The sequence below is a fragment of the Heterodontus francisci genome, chromosome 5, assembly GCF_036365525.1.
Source record: "Heterodontus francisci isolate sHetFra1 chromosome 5, sHetFra1.hap1, whole genome shotgun sequence".
Taxonomy (NCBI): Eukaryota; Metazoa; Chordata; class Chondrichthyes; order Heterodontiformes; family Heterodontidae; genus Heterodontus; species Heterodontus francisci.
In genome coordinates this window covers 9689191-9711315 of record NC_090375.1, presented here as the reverse complement: position 1 = coordinate 9711315, position 22125 = coordinate 9689191, and the positions used below count along the sequence as shown (strand labels likewise).

Below are 22125 nucleotides of genomic sequence, written 5' to 3'. Positions count from 1 at the left end.
TAGACTGCCATTGATTTCTTACATTGGAACATTCAATTTAGCCTGGTTGTGACTTGCTGCTTCAACATATGATTTATAGCTTAATTTGTTAAATTTGCTCTTGAATGCCAAAAGCTGCCTAAGTATCACAAACAGCAACAGGGACTTCAAACTCTTCCTAGCTTAAATTATGTAATGGCAGACTTGTGCCATGGGTTGCACTAGGTTCATAACTGACAGAATACTGTGTCTCCCCAATCAATTTCAATTTAGAAATACCAGCAAGGAGTCTGGCTATTCAAGCAATATATGCAGTGCACAGCCTAGCTGCTCCCTCCGTACAAATCACAGAATGATACAGCACTGTGCCTGTGTTGGCACTTTGAGCTATCTGTGATCTATCCAATTAGGCCGAATCCCCTGCAAATAGATAAGCTTTTCAATGTAAACACGCTACACCCCTAGCTCCTACCACAAAAACCCAGAGCTGGCATATATTCTGACTTACCAGCTTGCCCGACTGGTGAAGGCAAGGGAAAAAGGCAATAGTAGTCAATTGGTACACTATGTAACAAGGTGGGAGAGGATCACATCAGATATGAGAGTCCTAAGCGATCTTTCAAAGTCATCCCCTCCATCGTCAGTCCATCACCCATGTTTTCATGAGCTGTAAAGTCTGGTCAGAGAGCAACCCTTATTAAAGGAGGTACTGGTCAGAGAAGCAATGTTCTGTTGACAGTCAAATAGGTTCATCCTAGTCAAGAAAAAGGATGCTTTTTACTCACCCTATTTCATGGTCCTCAAAAAGTAGTTAGGAGGGTTCTGCCCTATTCCGGATCTCATAGCTCTGAACAAGTATCCCCACAAGGAGGTGCAAGATGATTATACTACTCGTGATTTTTCAGGAAACTGGCAGGCATTGTTTACCTAAAAGATGTTTATTTTCATATTGCATTGCACCAATGACATCCAAGGTATACAAGGTTTAATTTTCATGTTATTAGTTTTCAATACAAAATTCTCTGCATTCTGCCTCTCATCAGTCTCCAGTGTTTAATTAATAATGGTCACTGCATTTCTAAACAAGCTGACTACAAGTCTACCCACAGCTGAATGATAGGGAGCTCTGTCAAACCATCTTTTGTCCAGTAGATTGTTGTTTCCCTCAAGGAATTTGGTTGAATTGACTATTGTTAGTCTCACCTGGACTATCACAAGAGATGAGTTTCTTGGGGCTCTATTTTAGACTGTTCTGGATTAAACCTTCTTACCTACTAGATAAATTCAAGCAAAGGGGCTTCCTTTCTCAGAAAGATAAGATAATGGAGGACAGCATCTTGGTTGCAGCTTTTAAACAATGTTTCCTATGCCAAATGGATGACCATTTGAGTTCACTTCAGTTTGAGCTGCTGTGGCAGTGTTACTCTTGCAGGCCACTTTTGTCTTAACATTTCCAGTAGATCGAGCCTCTTGTTTCAAACCCAAGGTTATGGCTCAGGAACATGTTTCAAGGTGTTCTACTCCCACCTATTTCTCTTCAACTCTTAGTCTGTATTGGACCACCCACCTTTTACAATTGAATTTGGGACCAATGGATACACCTCATCCACAATACATAATTAAACCGAGCAATAGATTTCACCTTGCTACATTTCCAGACTCTGGGCAGGTTGAATCACTGCACTTCTGGACAAGCAGCAGAACAGTTTTCTGACATATAAGTAGCATAACAAAATGGTACTCTAGTCAAGGCAGAATACTACGTACGCATTTCCGCTTTAAACCACAGGGTAACAATAGCGGCAAGAGTCTGGCAGGGCAGACACAAATATCAATGTTCTGCCAAACAAAAGTTCACTCGCGAGTGAAAGAGCTACTGTGATTTAATCTTAATATAAGGATAAGGATGTCTGGAAATCAATTTTTCCTCCAATGGACAATCACCAGTTCCCTCAGTTTTGCTATTGAATAAGGTACAGAGCATCCTGTCCTCTTGGGCTCAAGAGATCTCTTTATGCTTTTGCATCCTTTCCTCATCAAGAGATGACAGAAAATCTAAACAGAGCAGAGGCATTGGAAGGTTTGGTACATATATCTCTAAATTTCCCATTTCCAGTCCCCTCCAGGAAGTTTTACAAAAATTCACGAATGCCACCTTTAGTCCACTACAGCGTGCAACCTGAAACTTCTCACTGGAAATAAACACTTCTTGTAGCCTTGGTTTTGACACAAAGAGAGAAATCCTGGTACAGCAGATCAGCTTTATCTGCACAGAACTGCGTAAAACTCTTAAGTGCCTGCCCAAAATAGCTTCTGATAGGAGTCTAACCACCACCTTCATTGTTATGTCATAGCTTGTAGTGCAATTAGTGTATCAATGCCAAAAGTACTTGCAGCTTAAATCAAATTTTGGTCTCTTTATGGTCTGAAACCCCTGGGGAGCTGGGCGGGGGGGGGATAAATTAAATTAATTAATTTGGGGCTTGCCCAGTAGCTTGTGGACCACACTCATCGCCTTCCAAACAGGAATCCTTCAGGATTGGTGAAGCCCCACTCCATAGTTACTTCTTGGGCAGCATTGAAGTATTCATTGCGGCATTCATCATATGACATAGGAACATAGGAAATAAAAGGAGGAGTAGGCCATTCTGTCCCGAGCCTGCTCCGCCATTCAACTAGATCATGGCTGTTCTTCTACCTCAACAACAACATGGAGTAGTCTGCCCACCTCTTAAGCTACTGTCTGGCTTTATTTGTTGCTTATTTGGTTATGACCATTAATTGTTGGATGTATGTTCCTCATAAAGACTTCGCCTCCTCCAAGTCCTGCACTACTTTGTTACACTTTAACGTTTTTTTTGGCGTGTATGGAGGATGCACCCTGTAGAAGAAAGATTACCTATCTTGATAGGAGCTTTAAGAAACATCTTCCACACACTACACTTGTGCTCAACCATCACGCAGGTCAGTCCACAGTCCCAGCCATCCTCATATGTCTTTCAGAGACTAGACAAGACTACCTCTGGTGGCTTGGGGGCAAAGAATATTCATCTAAAGGGCAGAGCCTGTCTTTTATGGGTAAGGAAGGGTCATCTCAGACTTAATAATGTTATAAATAGAGATAGAAAACACAGTGGGAGCAGAGCTTTAAAAAGCGCGCCAAAAGGAACAGAATCAGAAACCAGACAGAGAAAACACAGTGGGAGCAGAGCTTTAAAAAGCGCGCCAAAAGGAACAGAGTCAGAAACCAGAGAGAGAGAAAACACAGTGGGAGCAGAGCTTTAAAAAGCGCACCAAAAGGAACAGAGTCAGAGACTAGAGAGAGAGAGAGAAAACACAGTGGGAGCAGAGCTTTAAAAAGCGCACCAAAAGGAACAGAGTCAGAGACTAGAGAGAGAGAGAAAACACAGTGGGAGCAGAGCTTGAAAAAGCACACCAAATGGAACAGAGTCAGAGACTAGAGAGAGAGAAAACACAGTGGGAGCAGAGCTGTAAACAGCGCGCCAAAAGGAACAGAATCGGAAACCAGTGAGACAGACAACACAGTGGGAAATGGGCGGCACAGTGGCGCAGTGGTTAGCACCGCAGCCTCACAGCTCCAGCGACCCGGGTTCAATTCTGGGTACTGCCTGTGTGGAGTTTGCAAGTTCTCCTTGTGTCTGCGTGGGTTTTCTCCGGTTTCCTCCCACAGCCAAAAGACTTGCAGGTTGATAGGTAAATTGGCCATTATAAATTGCCCCTAATATAGGTAGGTGGTAGGGAAATATAGGGACAGGTGGGGATGTAGTAGGAATATGGGATTAGTGTAGGATTAGTATAAATGGGTGGTTGATGGTCGGCACAGACTCGGTGGGCCGAAGGGCCTGTTTCAGTGCTGTATCTCTACATCTAAAAATCAGAGCCTTAAAAAGCTTGCCAAAAGGAACAGTTAGAGAGTGAGAGTGAAAACATAGTGGGAGCAGAGCTTTAAAAAGCGCGCCAAAAGGAACAGAGACCGAGAGACAACGAAAGAAAACACAGTGGGAGCAGAGCTTTAATTTTTGAGTATTTTAAGGGAGTTAAAAACAGAGAAAAAAAAACGAAGAGTGACATCACAGGAAAACCGTAAGTTCATTGGTTGGTGAGTAGTTGAAGTACCTAGTCTAAGTTGATTTCAGATTAAAGGTGAATAGGAGAAATATTTTACAGATTTAAAAACTAAAGACCAGTCGGAAATTTAAAAATCAAATTAAAATCTAATTAAATAAAATCGAGATGCAGGGCCAAATGATGTGTTGTACCTGCATGATGTGGGAGCTGGTGGACCCCATTATGGTTCCTAGTGACCACATCTGTAGCAAGTGTTGGCTGCTCGAGGAACTCCGACTCAGAGTTGATGAGCTGGAGTCTGAGTTTTGGACACAGCGACACAACAAGGCGGGGGAGTGTTACCTGGAAGCTGTGTTTAAGGAGACAGTCACACTCCTTAGGTTAACTACCTTGAATTCGGCCAGTGGTCAGGGACAGGAGGGTGTGAGTATGTGTGAGGCAGGTAGAGGGATCCAGGAGGTAGTGTTGCAGGAGCCTCAGCCTTTGTCCAACAGGTTCGAGATTCTTGCTCCCTGTGTGGACGAGAGCAAGGACTGTAGGGAGGATGAGCAAACTGACCATACCACCATGGTACAGGGAGCCATTCAGGTGGGAGGAGAAAAGAGAAATGTAGTCGTAATCGGGGATAGTATAGTTAGGGGCATGGACACTATTCTCTGTGGCCAGGATCAAGAGTCCCGAAGGCTATGTTGCCTACCTGGTGCCAGGGTTCAGGATATCTCATCTAGACTGCACAGGAACTTGGAGCAGGAAGGCAAAGATCCAGTCGTCGTGGTCTACGCAGGTACCAACGATATAGGTAGAACGAAGATAGAGGTTCTGCTGAGGGAATATGAGCAGCTAGGGGTTAAATTAAAAAGCAGAACCAAAAAGGTAATAATCTCCGGATTACTACCTGAGCCACGAGCTAATTGGCACGGGGTCAATAAGATTAAAGAGATAAATGCGTGGCTCAAAGATTGGTGTGGGAGAAATGGGTTCGAATTCATGGGGCATTGGCACCAGTACTGGGGAAGGAGGGAGCTGTTCCAATGGGACAGCTCCACCTGAATCATGCGGGACCAGAGTCCTGGCGAATCGCATAACTAGGGCTGTAGATAGGGCTTTAAACTAAATAGTGGGGGGGAAGGGTTCAGTTGCATGGAAAATTTGGAAGTCAAAGTTAAAGGAGAAGGTAGGAGTGCAGGTTAGTGATGAGGCTGATTGTTACCAGAAAATAAAAGGTAGGGACAGAACGTGTGAACGTCATATTGCATCAAGGAATCGTACAACAGTAGGGAAATTTGATAATAGAACAAACTTAAAGGCTTTGTATCTGAACGCATAAAGCATTCAAAATGAAATTAATGAGTTAACAGCGCAAATAGAGACGAATGGCTATGATTTAGTGGTGATTACTGAGACGTGGTTGCAGGGAAACCAAGTTTGGGAATTGAATATCCAAGGGTACTCAGTATTTCAGAAGGATAGGCAGGAAGGTAAAGGAGGTAGTGCAGCTTTGTCAGTAAAGGAAGAGATCAGGGCTGTAGTGAGAAATGATATCGGCACTGGAGATCAAGATGCAGAATCAGTCTGGGTAGAAATAAGAAATAACAAGGGCAAGAAGACCCTGGTGGGAGTAATCTATAGGCCCCCAAACAGTAGTTCCGCAGTGGGGCACAGTATAAACCAGGAAATACTGGGGGCTTGTAAGAAAGGTATGGCAATAATCATGGGTGATTTTAATATGCATAGAGACTGGATTAATCAAATTGGCTAGGGTAGCAAACAAAGAACAGTACAGCACAGCAACAGGCCATACGGCCCACCAAGCCTGCCCCTATCTTGATGCCTGCCTAAACTAAAACCTTCTGCACTTCCCGGGACCATATCCCTCTATTCCCGTCCTATTCATGTATTTGTCAAGATGCCTCTTAAACGTCGCTATCGTACCTGCCTCCACCACCTCCCCCGGCAGCAAGTTCCAGGCACTCACCACCCTCTGTGTAAAGAACTTGCCTCGCACATCCCCTCTAAACTTTGTCCCTCTCACCTTAAACCTATGTCCCCTAGTAACTGACTCTTCCACCCTGGGAAAAAGCTTGACTATCCACTCTGTCCATGCCGCTCATAACCTTGTCAACATCTATCATGTCGCCCCTCCACCTCCGTCGTTCCAGTGAAAACAATCCGAGTTTATCCAACCTCTCCTCATAGCTAATGCCCTCCAGACCAGGCAAAATCCTGGTAGACCTCTTCTGTACCCTCTCCAAAGCCTCCACGTCCTTCTGGTAGTGTGGCGACCAGAATTGCACGCAATATTCTAAGTGTGGCCGAAGTAAAGTTCTGTGCAGCTGCAGCATGACTTGCCAATTTTTATACTCTATGCCCCGACTGATGAAGGCAAGCATGTCGTATGCCTTCTTGACTACCTTATCCACCTGCGTTTCCACGTCCAGTAACCTGTACGCCCAGATCTCTCTGCTTGTCAATACTCATAAGGGTTCTGCCATTTACTGTATACTTCCCACCTGCATTAGATCTTCCAAAATGCATAACCTCACATTTGTACGGATTAAACTCCATCCGCCATTTCTCCGCCCAAGTCTCCAACCGATCTATATCCTGCTGTATCCTCTGACAATCCTCATCACTATTCGCAACTCCACCAATCTTTGTGTCGTTCGCAAACTTACTAATCAGACCAGCTACATTTTCCTCCAAATCATTTATATATACTACAAACAGCAAAGGTCCCAGCACTGATCCCTGCGGAACACCATTAGTCACATCCCTCCATTCAGAAAAGCACCCTTCCACTGCTACCCTCTGTCATCTATGATCGAGCCAGTTCTGTATCCATCTTGCCAGCTCACCTCTGATCCCGTGTGACTTCACCTTTTGTATCAGTCTGCCATGAGGGACCTTGTCAAAGGCTTTACTAAAGTCCATATAGATAACATCCACTGCCCTTCCTTCATCAATCATCTTTGTCACTTCCTCACAAAACTCAAATCAAATTAGTGAGACACGAACTCCCCTTCACAAAACCATGCTGCCTCTCGCTAATATGTTTGTTTGTTTCCAAATGGGAGTAAATCCTGTCCCGAAGAATCCTCTCTAATAATTTCCCTACCACTGACGTAAGGCTCACCAGCCTATAATTTCCTGGATTATCCTTGCTACCCTTCTTAAACAAAGGAACACATTGGCTATTCTCCAGTCCTCTGGGACCTCACCTGTAGCCAATGAGGATGCAAAGATTTCTGTCAAGGCCCCAGCAATTTCTTCCCTTGCCTCCCTCAGTATTCTGGGGTAGATCCCATCAGGCCCTGGGGACTTATCTACCTTAATGCTTTGCAAGACACCCAACACCTCCTCCTTTTTGATAATGAGATGATTGAGACTACACTCCCTTCCCTAGGCTCATCATCCACCAAATCCTTCTCTTTGGTGAATACTGATGCAAAGTACTCATTTTTATATATGTATAAAAAGCCTTGGGATTATCCTTAATCCTGTTTGCCAAAGACTTTTCATGACCCCTTTTAGCCCTCCTGAGTCCTTGCTCAAGTTCCTTTCTACTGTCTTTATATTCCTCAAGGGATTCGTCTGTTCCTAGCCTTCCAGCCCTTACGAATGCTTCCTTTTTCTTTTTGACTAGGCTCACAATATTCGGCGTTATCCAAGGTTCCCGAAACTTGCCAAACTTATCCTTCTTCCTCACAGGAACATGCTGGTCCTGGATTCTAGCCTCGAGGGAGAATTCATTGAATGTATTAGAGACTGTTTTTTGGAGCAATATGTTGTGGAACCAACCAGGGAGCAGGCTATTCTAGATTTGGTATTATGTAATGAGGTGGGATTAATTAATGATCTCATAGTTAAGGATCCTCCAGGGAAGAATGACCATAGCATGCTAGAATTTCAAATTCCGTTTGACAGCGAGAAACTGGAGACCAACACCAGCATTCTCAAGTTAAACAAAGGTAATTACATAGGCATGAGGACAGATTTGGCCCTAGTGGACTGGGTAGGAAGACTGCAAGGTAGCACAGTTGATCAGCAGTGGCAGATGTTTAAGAAGATATTCAATTCCTCCCAACTAAAATATATTCCAGAGAGGAAGAAAGATTCTAAGAGGTGGGGGGAAACATCCATGTCTAAACAAGGAAGTTAACGATAACATAAAGACAAAAACTAAGGCATACCATATTGCAAAGGCCAGTGGCAGGCTGGAAGATTGGGAAACTTTTAAAGATCAACAAAGGTTATGAAAAAAGTAACAAAAAGAGCAAAAGTAAATTATGAAAGAAAACTAGTGCAAAATATAAAAACGGATGGCAAAAGCTTCCATAAGTATATAAAAGGGAAAAGAGTAGTGAAAGTGAATGTTGGTCCTTTGGAGGATGTGACTGGGGAGTTAAGAGTGGGGAACACAGAAAAGGCAGAGACACTAAATCAGTATTTTGCTTCAGTTTTCACGGTGGAGGACACTAATACCATCCCAATAGTAACAGGTAATGCAGAGGTTATAGAAAGGGAGGAACTTAGAACAATCATCATCACTAGGGAAAAAGTACTGAGCAAACTATTGGGATTGAAGGCAGACAAGCCCACAGGGCCTGATGGCCTACATCCTCGGGTCTTAAAGGAAGTGGCAGCGGAGATAGTGGATCCATTAGTTATAATATTCCAAAATTCCCTGGATGAGGGGAAGGTTCGAGTGGATTGGAAAAAAGCTAATATAACGCCCTTATTCAAAAAGGGAGGGAGGCAGAAAGTAGGAAACTACAGACCAGTTAGTTTAACATCTGTCGTTGGGAAATTATTAGAATCCATTATTAAGGAAGTAATAACAGGACATTTAGAAAGTCAAAACGCAATCCTTCAGAGTCAGCATGGTTTTATGAAGGGTAAATCGTGTTTGACTAATTTGCTAGAGTTCTTCGAAGATGTGACAAGCAAAGTGGATAATGGGGATCCTGTAGATGTAGTATATCTGGACTTCCAGAAGGCATTTGATAAGGTGCCGCCCAAAAGGTTAATACACAAGGTAAAGTCACATGGGGTTAGGGGAAATTTATTAGTTTGGATAGAGGATTGGTTAACCAACAGAAAACAGAGAGTTGGGATAAATGGGTCTTTTTCTGGTTGGCAAGATGTAACTAGTGGGGTGCCACAGGGTTCGGTCCTCGGGCCCCAACTATTTACAATCTATATTAATGACTTGGATGCAGGGATAGAAGGTACTATAGCCAGATTTGCAGATGACACTAAAATAGGTGGGATAGTAAGTTGCAATAAAGAAATAAGAAATTTACAAATGGATATGGATAGGTTAGGTGAATGGGCCAAAATTTGGCGGATGGAGTTTAATGTGGATAAGTGTGAGGTTATCCATTTTGGTCAGAAGAATAGAAAGGCAAATTATTATCTAAATGGAGAGAAACTTCAGAGTGCTTCGGTGCAGAGGGATTTGGGTGTCCTCGTGCATGAATCGCAGAAAACTGGTATGCAGGTGCAGCAGGTAATAAGGAAGGCAAATGGAATTTTGGCATTTATTGCTAAAGGAAGCGTATAAAAGTAGGGAAGTGTTGCTGCAACTGTACAAGGCATTAGTGAGACCACACCTGTATTGCGTACAGTTCTGGTCCCCTTACTTGAGGAGGGATATAGTTGCGTTGGAGGCAGTTCAGAGGAGGTTCACTAGATTGATTCCAGAGATGAGCGGTTTGTCTTCTGAAGAGATTGAGAAGTTTAGGCCTTTACTCTCTTGAGTTTAGAAGAATGAGAGGAGTTCAAATTGAGGTATATAAGATGATTAAGGGGATTAACAAAGTAGACGTAGAGAGGATGTTTCCTCTGGTGGGGCAATCTAGAACGAGAGGTCATAGTTTTAGGATAAGGGGTAGCAGATTTAAAACAGAGATCAGGAGAAATTACTTCTCTCAAAGGGTCATGAGTCTGTGGAATTCACTACCCCAGAGTGCGATGGATGCCAGGACATTGAGTAAATTTAAGGAGGAGATAGACAGATTTTTAATTAGTAATGGGGTGAAGGGTTATGGAGAACGGGCAGGAAAGTGGAGTTAAGGCCGAGATGAGATCAGACATGATCGTATTGAATGGTGGAGCAGGATCAAGGGGCTGAATTGCTTACTCCTACTCCTAGCTCTTATGTTCTTATATCACAAGAAAAGTACTTGGAGGAAGGCAGTCCCTCTTCATGATTCTTCCAAAAGCACATTCCAGTGCCAGGGCACTCCAGCAGTATGTGGAATATGCTTCTTTAAAGACAGATAAAACACTACCCAAGGTAGGCAATTTCTTTTCTGTGTATCTTTACTTTGCTAGAATGGGGACAATAGCAGAGTTCTAAATCCATACTTCTGTCTAAAGACCTGAAAAAAAACTCACATAGCCAGTAACCAGATAGAATACAAGCACAAGAATCAGGGGCCTGAGAATAAATGGTTTCTTTCTTTTTCAAAAATTTGTCAAGACCATTCTAAAAATGTGATTTATTGCACATAAAAGGCTTGTTCTCGGCCAACTACATAGCCTAACTAATAATCTATTAAGGTATTTTTAAAATATTTTAGACTCTGGGGGTTAGGGGAAAAATGGCATAAGTTCATTTGTTTATAATACCTATGTTACTTTACACACAACAAAACTTGATCTGGAAATTCTGGATATCTTCAGATCTGGACCATGCAGACATATTTATCAGTACATGACACAGGATATTATTAAAGAATGCATTTGCCCTTTTTTGTTTTAAAACAAAATAAAATGTACAAGATTGCAACAAACCTGCTGTCAAATATGCATAATAGCATTGAGACCACCTAGACTCATTTTTAAGTCGTGCAAAAGACTTGCATGCATCTTTGAAATTCATTTCTATCATGCTACACCAACCTGAAAATAGGAACAGAGCTCAAGTTAAATACAAACACAAACCAACTAGGTCAATAATAGGTCTCTTAATCTAATTTTATGTTTACCCTTTAAACAATTTATGGCAAAGATGCATCCATCATACATACTTTAATACAACATAAGCAAGTCATCCCCCACTCCCCAAATTCAAATCCCCATTCCCCACTTCTCCCCAAAAGTCTATACCACATGCAATATTACAAGGCTACAAGTCACCAAATCTCAATCAATGTATTCTTTTCAAATGTTACGCTGCTCCTACAGTGTTGATTTTTAAATGAAAATTTTCCCTCTTAAAATAAGCAGCAGAGATGTGGATTTAAGTCCCATTTCCAACCCAGTGGGCTAACATTTTTTTTTTAATGTAAATCTGCACCAGAAGCCTTAACTGAAGAGGCAAGAGGAACTTGTTGTTTAAAAAAATCACCGTGGTGAAGGAGTTCAGTGAACTTCCACTGATGGGAATTTACTCGTACAACTTTGGCATGATTATGCATGCTGGAAGGAAAATCACGGAGGACATGAATCTTTGACAAGATGTCTTGTCCCATTCTTTTAACATATGTCAAATTTCTGATCTTATACTCCAACTCCTCCACTGACCACAGGGCTGCCTCCAGTGTCCAATTGCTACTGCAGAGATGATCTAGATCATCCCAAACTTCCTACAACTGAATGTGAGCAAAAACCAAAGCCTTCCTTTAACTTTTAAAAACACCTGCGTGGCTCTTGACTAGAATCTCATAAAACTACATGGTGGACACCCTCAGGCCAATCTCAGTTTGCCCAAAATGGGAGTGTAATCCCTTCCACTTAGCCAAGCTCAGAGGAAAATGTTGGCAAATGTGAGGCTTTGGCATGCTCAAAGGGTACTACTGGAGTTTTAGCAGCTTAAATCACACAGTTTACCAATACCAGCTGGGGGGCTGGATTAGGAAAACAATGGCATTCAAAACAAAAAAGGGGCCAGACATGGTCCAGTCAGCAAACTGAATTCCAGATTTTTAGAATTAAATATATCTAGGAAATAAAATGAGTAGACTAGATAGGTAAATCATCTATCCCATCTGGGGGGAAAGAAAACACTGTTGTGTTAATACAGTAAATGTCCAGATAGGAAACCAAGTGGGAAAAATCCCTGCCTCCAGTGACAAGTCTGCTCTCTGGATTCCATTAGTGACCAGGCTGGCTGATATAAACAGACCACTAGCATACTGTGAACCTACCCGGTTTATGTATAAGATTACTGATTGAGTCATAGCTGGTTGACTTAATTCCAAACTTCCATCACCAGGCATGTCACCTTTGAGCCACCTAAAATCAAAAAAGACCTCACTCACTTACCTTTTATTATTCCTTCTCTTTTCCTTTCCCCCCCACCACACCCAAGGAGAATAGCCTCTCTGGACATGAGCACTACAAAAATGCAAGACAGGTGCAAGTATATACCCTGGATGAATATTAAAGCAGTCTTGTGCAGAATATGACCTCAGTTCATCCTACGCAGAGATACATTATGCAGATCATAAATCATTCAGATTAAAATCACTCCTTTTAAACCTCCATTACAAACCTCAACCCATGGAAATAAAACACTTACCTATCTCATACAGGCATACGTGTTGGATTTCTCGCTGATCCAAAGCTAGTTCTAATGCAGTTTGAAATGACGTCAAGGCACTGTTAATTTTACACTAGAGAAAAGCAAAGAGCGATTTTAAAACCATGCCAGACACAAATATTTCCAACATAGAGATTTTGCCTTTTAATTCCATGCTGCAGTTGCTTTTATATTGTTTTTAGCCATCAGCATCCCTGGTGTGAGATTCATGCAATCAGTGGCACTACGAAAACAACACTTGTATTTATACAGCATTTTCATAGAATGGTTACAGTACAGAAGAGGCCATTTGGCCCGTCATGTCCATGCCAGCTTTCTACAAGAGCAACTCACCTAGACCCACACCCCCACCTTTTCCTCCAGCACTGCAAATTCACTCTCTTTGGATAATTATTCAATTCCCTTTAGAAAGCATGACTGAACCTGCCTCCGTCACACCCCTCAGGCAGTGCAATCCAGATCCTAACTGCTCGCTGAAAAAAAATGTTTCCTCATGTTTTCGTTGCTTCTTTCTTCCTCTGGTTCTTGATCCTTCCGCTAAACAGTTTTTCTCTTATCTACTGTCCAGAACCCTCATGATTTTGAACACCTCTATCAAATCTCCTCAATCTCTCTTCTCCAAGGAGAACAGACCTGGGTTCTCCAATCTATCCACATAACTGAAGTTCCTCATCACTGGAACCATTCTTGTGAATCTTTACTTGACCCTCTCCAATTCCTTTAAATCCTTTCTAAAGTGTGGTGCTCAGAATTGGACAGAATACTCCACTTGAGGCCCAGTCAGTGTTTTATACAAGTTCATCATTTTGTTGCTTTTGTACTCTATGCCCTATTTCTAAAGCCCAGGATCCCATCCGCTTTATTAACCACTTTTGCAACCTGCCCTGCCACCTTCAATGATTTGTGTACATATTTGTCCCTCTACTCCTGCACCCCCTTTAGAATTGTATTGTTTAGTTTATATTGCCTCTCCTCGTTCTTCCTACCAAAATAAATCATTTCACACTTCTCTGCATTAAATTGAACACAAGAAATAGGAGCAGGAGTAGACCATATGGCCCATCGAGCCTGCTCTGCAATTCAATACAATCATGGCTGATCTTGGGCTTCAATTCCACTTTCCTGCCCGCTCCCCATATCCCTTGATTCCCTGCAAGACCAAAACTCTATCTATCCCAGCCTTAAATATATTCAATGATGGAGCATCCACAAACCTCTGGGGTAGAGAATTCCAAAGATTCTCAACCCTTTGAATGTAGTAATTTCTCCTTATCTCAGTCCCGAATGATTGGCCCTTTATCCTGAGACTGTGTCCCCGTGTTCGAGATCTGGACCGGCGGGAAAAATCTCTCCGCTTCTACCCTATCAAGCCCTTTCAGAATCTTGTGCGTCCCAATTAGATTGCCTCTCATTCTTCAAAACTCCAGAGAATGTAGGCCCAATTTACTCAGCCTCTCATCACAGGACAACCCCCTCATCCCAGGGACCAATTTAGTAAATCTTCACTGCACTGCTTCCAGTGCAAGTATATCTTTTCTTAAATGTGGACACCAAAACTGCACAGAGTATTCCAGGTACAATCTCACCAAAGCCCTGTACAATTTTAGTAAGACTTCTGTATTCCTGTACTTCAATCCCCTTGCAATAAAGGCCAACATGCCATTTGCCTTCCTAATAGCCTGCTGCACCTGCTTTGTGTGTATCTTGTACGAGTACTCCCAAGTCTCTTTCAACATTAACACTTACCAGTTTCACACTTTTTAAAAAAAAAGTCTACTTTTCTATTTTTACAACCAAAGTGAATAACTTCACACTTCCCTGCACCATACTCCATTTGCAATCTTGTTGCCCACTCACCTAACCTGCAGCCTCTCTACGTCCTCCCCGCAGCTTACCTTTCCACCGAGCTTTGACCTATGTCCTCTTGAAGTTTATCACTATGTTCCTCACAGTTCACAATACTTCCACAAATGTGTCATCCACAAATTTTGCAATTGTACCCTGTACACCCAAGGAGACTTCATTAATATAGGTCAAGAATAGCAGTGGTCCTAACACTGATCCCTGGGGAATCCCACTATATACTTTCCTGCAGTTCAAAAAACAACCATTCACCACTACTGTATCCTGTCACTCAGCCAATTTTGTATCCATGCTGCTACTGCCCTATTTAATCCATAGGCTCTAACTTAGCTGACAAGCCTGTTATGTGGCACTTGCCTTTTGCAAGTCCATGTACATCACATCAACCCTTTCATCAAAAAACACAGGCAAGTTGATTAAACACAATTAATAAATCGTGCTTGCTTTCCTTAATTAATCCACATTTGTCCAAGTGACTGTCAATTTTGTCCCGAATTATCATTTCTAAAAGCTTTCCCACTGCAGAGGTTAAACTGACTGGCCTGTAGTTGCTGGGTTTATCCTTACACCCTTTTTTGAACAAAGGTGTAACATTTGCAATTCTCCAGTCCTCTGGCATCGTCCCTGCGCCTAAGGAGGAATGGACGATTATGGTCAATGCCTCTGCAATTTCCACCCTTACTTGCCTCAGAATTCTTGGATGCACTTCATTCAGTCCCTGGTAACTTATCAACTTTAAGTACAGCCAGCCTATCTAATACCTCCTCTTTATCAATTTTTAGCCCATCCAATGTCTCAACTACCTCCTTTTGGGCAGCTTCACCTTCCTTGGTAAAGACAGATGCAAAGTAATCATTTAGCACCTCAGCCATGCCCCCTGCCTCCATGCGTAAATCTCCTTTCAGGACCCAAATCAGCGCCTTTTATGATTTATATGCCTATAGAAGGTTTTTGGATTTCCTTTTATGTTAGCTGCCAGTCTCTTCTCTCATTCTCTCTTTGCTTCTCTTATTTGCTTTTTCCATTGCCCTCTGAACACTCTATATTCAGCCTGGTTCTCAATTGTATTATCCACCTGGCATCCGTCATATGCATCCTTTTTCTGCTTCATCTTATTCTATCTCTTTCGTCATCCAAGGAGCTCTGGATTTGTTTGCCCTACCTTCCCCCCCCCCCCCCCTCATAGGAATGTACCTTGATTGTACCCAAACTATCTCCTCTTTAAAGGTAGCCCATTGTTCCATTACAGTTTTGCCTGACAATCTGATTCCAATTTACATCGGCCAGATCTGGTCTCACCCTGTTGATGTTGGCCCTCCCCCAACTCGTTATTTTTACTCTGGATTGCTCCTTGCCCTTTTCCATTGCCAACCAAAATCTTAAGGTACAATGATCACTGTCCTCTACAGACATGTGACCCACTTGACATAAGGACATAACAACTTGGAGCAGGTGTAGGCAATTCAGCCCCTTGAGCCTGCTCCGCCATTCAATACGATCATGGCTGATCTCATCTCGGCCTCAACTCCACTTTCCTGCCCGTTCTCCATAACCCTTCAACCCATTACTAATTAAAAATCTGTCTATCTCCTCCTTAAATTTACTCAATGTCCCGGCATCCACCGCACTCTGGGGTAGTGAATTCCACAGACTCATGACCCTTTGAGAGAAGTAATTTCTCCTGATCTGTTTTCAATCTGCTACCCCTTATCCTAAAACTATGACCTCTCGTTCTAGATTGCCCCACCAGAGGAAACATCCTCTCTACGTCTACATTGTCAATCCCCTTAATCATCTTATATACCTCAATTAGATCTCCTCTCATTCTTCTAAACTCTAGAGAGTAAAGGCCTAAACTGCTCAATCTCTCTTCGTAAGACAAACCGCTCATCCCTGGAATCAATCTAGTGAACCTCCTCTGAACTGCCTCCAATGCAACTATATCCCTCCTCAAGTAAGGGGACTGAAACTGTACGCAGTACTTCAGGTGCAGTCTCACTAATGCTTTGTACAGTTGCAGCAACACTTCCCTACTTTTATACTCTATTCCTTTAGCAATAAATGCCAAAATTCCATTTGCCTTCCTTATTACCTTGACTCACCTCATTCCCAGAACCAGATCTAGCAATGCCTCCTTCCTCATTGGACTGGAAACATACTGACATAGAAAATTCTCCTGAACATATTCTAGAAACTCTTGCCCCTCTCTGCCCTTTACACTATTACTATCCCAATCCATATTAGGATAATTGAAGTCCCCCATAATAATTACTCTAATTCTTTCACCTCTGAGTTCCTTGCAAATTTATTCCTCTATATCTTTCCCACTAGTTGGTAGCCTACAGAATACACCCAGGAATTTAATGGTACTTTTTATTGTTTCTTAGCTCTAACCAAATAGATCCCATCTTTGACCCCTCCAGGAAATCCTCTTTCTCCAGTACTGTAATGTTCTCCTTAATCAATACTGTTACACCTCCTCCATTCTTTCCTGAACACCTTGTATCCAGGAATATTTAGTATCCAGTCCTGCCTCTTTTTGAATCAAGGAGCTTCACAGGAGCATAATCAAATGAAATTGGACACTGAGCTACATAAGGAGATGTTAGGTCAGATGACCAAAGAATTAGGTTTTAAGGAGCATCTTTAAGGAGGCGAGATATAGGGATAAAAGTCTTCCCGGAGTTTGTAAACACACTGTTGCAGTTGCAACAGGACATTTAATGAAGTGACATTACAGACATGAATGCCTGTACAACATACTGTATTTGTACTGTCACAAGACATCAGCACCTAAGCACTAGCCAGTCACAACCAGCTGCACCACATGGTGTCCTTGAAGACTTTCCCCAAGGCCTAGGCTACTCCTTAGACATTGTTCGTGTGGTTTCAGATTTAAGAACATAAGAATATATGGCCACTTGTTTCATCAAGCCTGCCCCTCCCACAGGCCACACACAATCCACAGTATGCATGATCGAGCAATGGATTTAAATTTCAGGTCAATCTGAGGGTGAGACAGCATAAAGAGGCAGATGGATCTGGAGGACATTGGAGATGGTCAACATGGAAAGGGCACTGACCGACAAAAAAACACCACAGTCCTTAAGGTTAGGGACCACTAATTGGAAAAAAAAAGCTTCAAAACATGAAGACAGAGGTCAGAAACACAGTTAAGCAACATCATAATTTTCACAATATTGTGCAATTATGGGGTGTTGGTTCAAAAGTTTACGCACAGTATTCCATACATGCCAGCATAGAATAGTACAAACTGATCCATATCTCCAATAACCTAGGCAACCTAAAAAATGTCAGGAACTCTGCAACAGCTCGAAATTTAGGCTTTACAACTTGTTAAAGCAGACATTAGACTACAGGCAGTAGAATAAGAGAAGGGTGTGAAATAAGCATTAAACAATTAACTTTTTGCATGGCAACCAACTTCGTTTATAGAGCAACTAATGCAACAAAACGTTCCAAGGCACTTCACAGGAGCGTTATTGGACAAAATTTGGCACCGAGCCACAGAAAGGATATTATGGCAGGTGACCAAAAGCTTGGTCTAAGTGTTAAGTTTTAATCAGCATCTTCGTATGCAGGTGCAGCAAGCAATTAGGAAAGCAAATGGTATGTGGCCTTCATTGTCGTAGGTTTTGAGTACAGGAGTAAAGATGTATTGCTGCAATTGGATAAAGCCTTGGTTAGACCGCACCTGGAGTATTGTGTACAGTTTTGGTCTCCTCAACTATGGAAGGATATCCTTGCTATAGAGGGAGTGCAACGGAGATTCACAAGACTAATCCCTGGGATGGCAGGATTGTCTTATGAGAAGAGATTGAGGAAACAGGGATAAAAACAGTACGTGCTGAAAATACTCAGCAGGTCAGGCAGCATCTGTGGAGAGAGAAGCAGGGTTAACGTTTCAGGTCTGTGACCTTTCATCAGAAGACTTCACCAAAACAGCTCTTATCAAAGTCACAAAGAACAAAGATAATTACAGCACAGGAACAGGCCCTTCGGCCCTCCAAGCCTGCGCCGATCCAGATCCTCTCTCTAAACATGTCGCCTATTTTCTAAGGTTCTGTATCTCTTTTCTTCCTGCCCATTCATGTATCTGTCTAGATACATCTTAAAAGACTCCATCGTGCCCGCATCTACCACCTCCGCTGGCAATGCGTTCCAGGTGCCCACCACCCTCTGCGTAAAGAACTTTCCACGCATATCCCCCCTAAACTTTTCCCCTTTCACTTTGAACTCATGTCCTCTAGTAATTGAAACCCCCACTCTGGGAAAAAGCCTCTTGCTATCCACCCTGTCTATACCTCTCATGATTTTGTACACCTCAATCAGGTCCCCCCTCAACCTCCGTCTTTCTAATGAAAATAATCCTAATCTGCTCAACCTCTCTTCATAGCTAGCATCCTCCATACCAGGCAACATCCTGGTGAACCTCCTCTGCACCCTCTCCAAAGCATCCACATCCTTTTGGTAATGTGGCGACCAGAACTGTACGCAGTATTCCAAATGTGGCCGAACCAAAGTCCTATACAACTGTAACATGACCTGCCAACTCTTGTACTCAATGCCCCGTCCGATGAAGGAAAGCATGCCGTATGCCTTCTTGACCACTCTATTTACCTGCGTTGCCACCTTCAGGGAACAGTGGACCTGAACACCCAAATCTCTCTGGACATCAATTTTCCCCAGGACTTTTCCATTTACTGTATAGTTCACTCTTGAATTGGATCTTCCAAAATGCATCACCTCGCATTTGCCCTGATTGAACTCCATCTGCCATTTCTCTGCCCAACTCTCCAATCTATCTATATTCTGCTGTATTCTCTGACAGTCCCCTTCACTATCTGCTACTCCACCAATCTTAGTGTCGTCTGCAAATTTGCTAATCAGTCCACCTATACTTTCCTCCAAATCATTAATGTATATCACAAACAACAGTGGTCCCAGCACGGATCCCTGTGGAACACCACTGGTCACACGTCTCCATTTTGAAAAACTCCCTTCTACTGCTACTCTCTGTCTCCTGTTGCCCAGCCAGTTCTTTATCCATCTAGCTAGTACACCTTGGACCCCAAGCGCCTTCACTTTCTCCATCAGCCTGCCATGGGGAACCTTATCAAACGCCTTACTGAAGTCCATGTATATGACATCGACAGCCCTTCCCTCATCAATCAACTTTGTCACTTCCTCAAAGAATTCTATTAAGTTGGTAAGACATGACCTTCCCTGCACAAAACCATGTTGCCTATCACTGATGAGCCCATTTTCTTCCAAATGGGAATAGATCCTATCCCTCAGTATCTTCTCCAGCAGCTTCCCTACCACTGACGTCAGGCTCACCGGTCTATAATTACCTGGATTATCCCTGCTACCCTTCTTAAACAAGGGGACAACATTAGCAATTCTCCAGTCCTCCGGGACCTCACCCGTGTTTAAGGATGCTGCAAAGATATCTGTTAAGGCCCCAGCTATTTCCTCTCTCGCTTCCCTCAGTAACCTGGGATAGATCCCATCCGGACCTGGGGACTTGTCCACCTTAATGCCCTTTAGAATACCCAACACTTCCTCCCTCCTTATGCCGACTTGACCTAGAGTAATCAAACATCTGTTCCTAACCTCAACATCCGTCATGTCCCTCTCCTCGGTGAATACCGATGCAAAGTACTCGTTTAGAATCTCACCCATTTTTTCTGAGTCCAAGCATAACATTCCTCCTTTGTCCTTTAGTGGGCCAATCCTTTCTCTAGTTACCCTCTTTCTCCTTATATATGAATAAAAGGCTTTGGGATTTTCCTTAACCCTGTTTGCTAAAGATATTTCATGACCCCTTTTAGCCCTCTTAATTCCTCGTTTCAGATTGGTCCTACATTCCCGATATTCTTTCAAAGCTTCGTCTTTCATCAGCCGCCTAGACCTTATGTATGCTTCCTTTTTCCTCTTAGCTAGTCTCACAATTTCACCTGTCATCCATGGTTCCCTAATCTTGCCATTTCTATCCCTCATTTTCACAGGAACATGTCTCTCCTGCACGCTAATCAACCTCTCTTTAAAAGCCTCCCACATATCACATGTGGATTTACCTTCAAACAGCTGCTCCCAATCTACATTTCCCAGTTCCTGCCGAATTTTGGTGTAGTTGGCCTTCCCCCAATTTAGCACTCTCCCTTTTGGACCACTCTCGTCTTTGTCCATGAGTATTTTAAAGCTTACGGAATTGTGATCACTATTCCCAAAGTAGTCCCCTACTGAAACTTCAACAACCTGGCCGGGCTCATTCCCCAACACCAGGTCCAGTATGGCCCCTTCCCGAGTTGGACTATTTACATACTGCTCTAGAAAACCCTCCTGGATGCTCCTTACAAATTCTGCTCCATCTGGACCTCTAACACTAAGCGAATCCCAGTCAATGTTGGGAAAATTAAAATCTCCTATCACCACCACCCTGTTGCTCCTACATCTTTCCATAATCTGTTTACATATTTGTACCTCTATCTCACGCTCGCTGTTGGGAGGCCTGTAGTACAGCCCCAACATTGTTACCGCACCCTTCCTATTTCTGAGTTCTGTCCATATTGCCTCACTGCTCGAGTCCTCCATAGTGCCCTCCTTCAGCACAGCTGTGATATCCTCTTTGACCAGTAATGCAACTCCTCCACCCCTTTTACCTCCCTCTCTATCCCGCCTGAAGCATCGATATCCTGGGATATTTAGTTGCCAATCATGCCCTTCCCTCAACCAAGTCTCAGTAATAGCAATAACATCATACTCCCAGGTACTAATCCAAGCCCTAAGTTCATCTGCCTTACCTACTACACTTCTTGCATTAAAACAAATGCACCTCAGACCACCAGTCCCTTTATATTCATCATCTGCTCCCTGCCTGCTCTTCCCCTTAGTCACACTGACTTCATTATCTAGTTCCTTACAGGCTTTTGTTACTACCTCCTTACTGTCAACTGACCTCAATTGGTTCCCATCCCCCTGCCACATTAGTTTAAACCCTCCCCAACAGCGATAGCAAAAGCACCTCCAAGGACATTGGTTCCAGTCCGGCCCAGGTGTAGACCGTCCAATTTGTAATAGTCCCACCTCCCCCAGAACCGGTCCCAATGTCCCAAAAATCTGAACCCCTCCTTCCTGCACCATCTCTCAAGCCACGCATTCATCCTGACTATTCTTTCATTTTTACTCTGACTATCACGTGGCACTGGTAGTAATCCTGAGATTACTACCTTTGAGGTCCTACTTTTTAACTTGGCTCCTAACTCCCTAAACTCTGCATGTAGGACCTCATCCCGTTTTTTACCTATATCATTAGTGCCTATGTGCACAATGACAACTGGCTGTTCACCCTCCCCCTTTAGAATGTTCTGCAGCCGATCTGAGACGTCCCTGACCCGTGCACCTGGGAGGCAACATACCATTCGGGAGCCTCGTTTTCGACCACAGAACCGCCTATCTACTCCCCTTACAATCGAATCCCCTACGACTATAGCCCTTCCACTCTTTTTCCCGCCCTTCTGAACAGCAGAGCCAGCCACGGTGCCATGGACCTGGCTACTGCTGCCTTCCCCTGGTGAGCCATCTCCCTCAACAGTATCCAAAACGGTATACTTGTTTTGGAG

General features: G+C 43.1%; 1 protein-coding gene across 2 annotated transcripts in view; it reads right to left on the bottom strand.

Annotated features, from left to right (window-relative positions):
* Nucleotides 1-22125, bottom strand: part of ttc39c (tetratricopeptide repeat domain 39C) — a 197899-nt gene that overhangs the window by 43966 nt on the left and 131808 nt on the right. For both annotated transcript variants that reach the window (XM_068031091.1, XM_068031092.1), the window contains 2 exons: nucleotides 12596-12689; nucleotides 10867-10974 (listed from right to left, as the gene is read on the bottom strand). In XM_068031091.1, the coding sequence (XP_067887192.1) occupies nucleotides 10867-10974; nucleotides 12596-12689 (202 nt within the window). The remainder of the gene's footprint in view (nucleotides 1-10866; nucleotides 10975-12595; nucleotides 12690-22125) is intronic.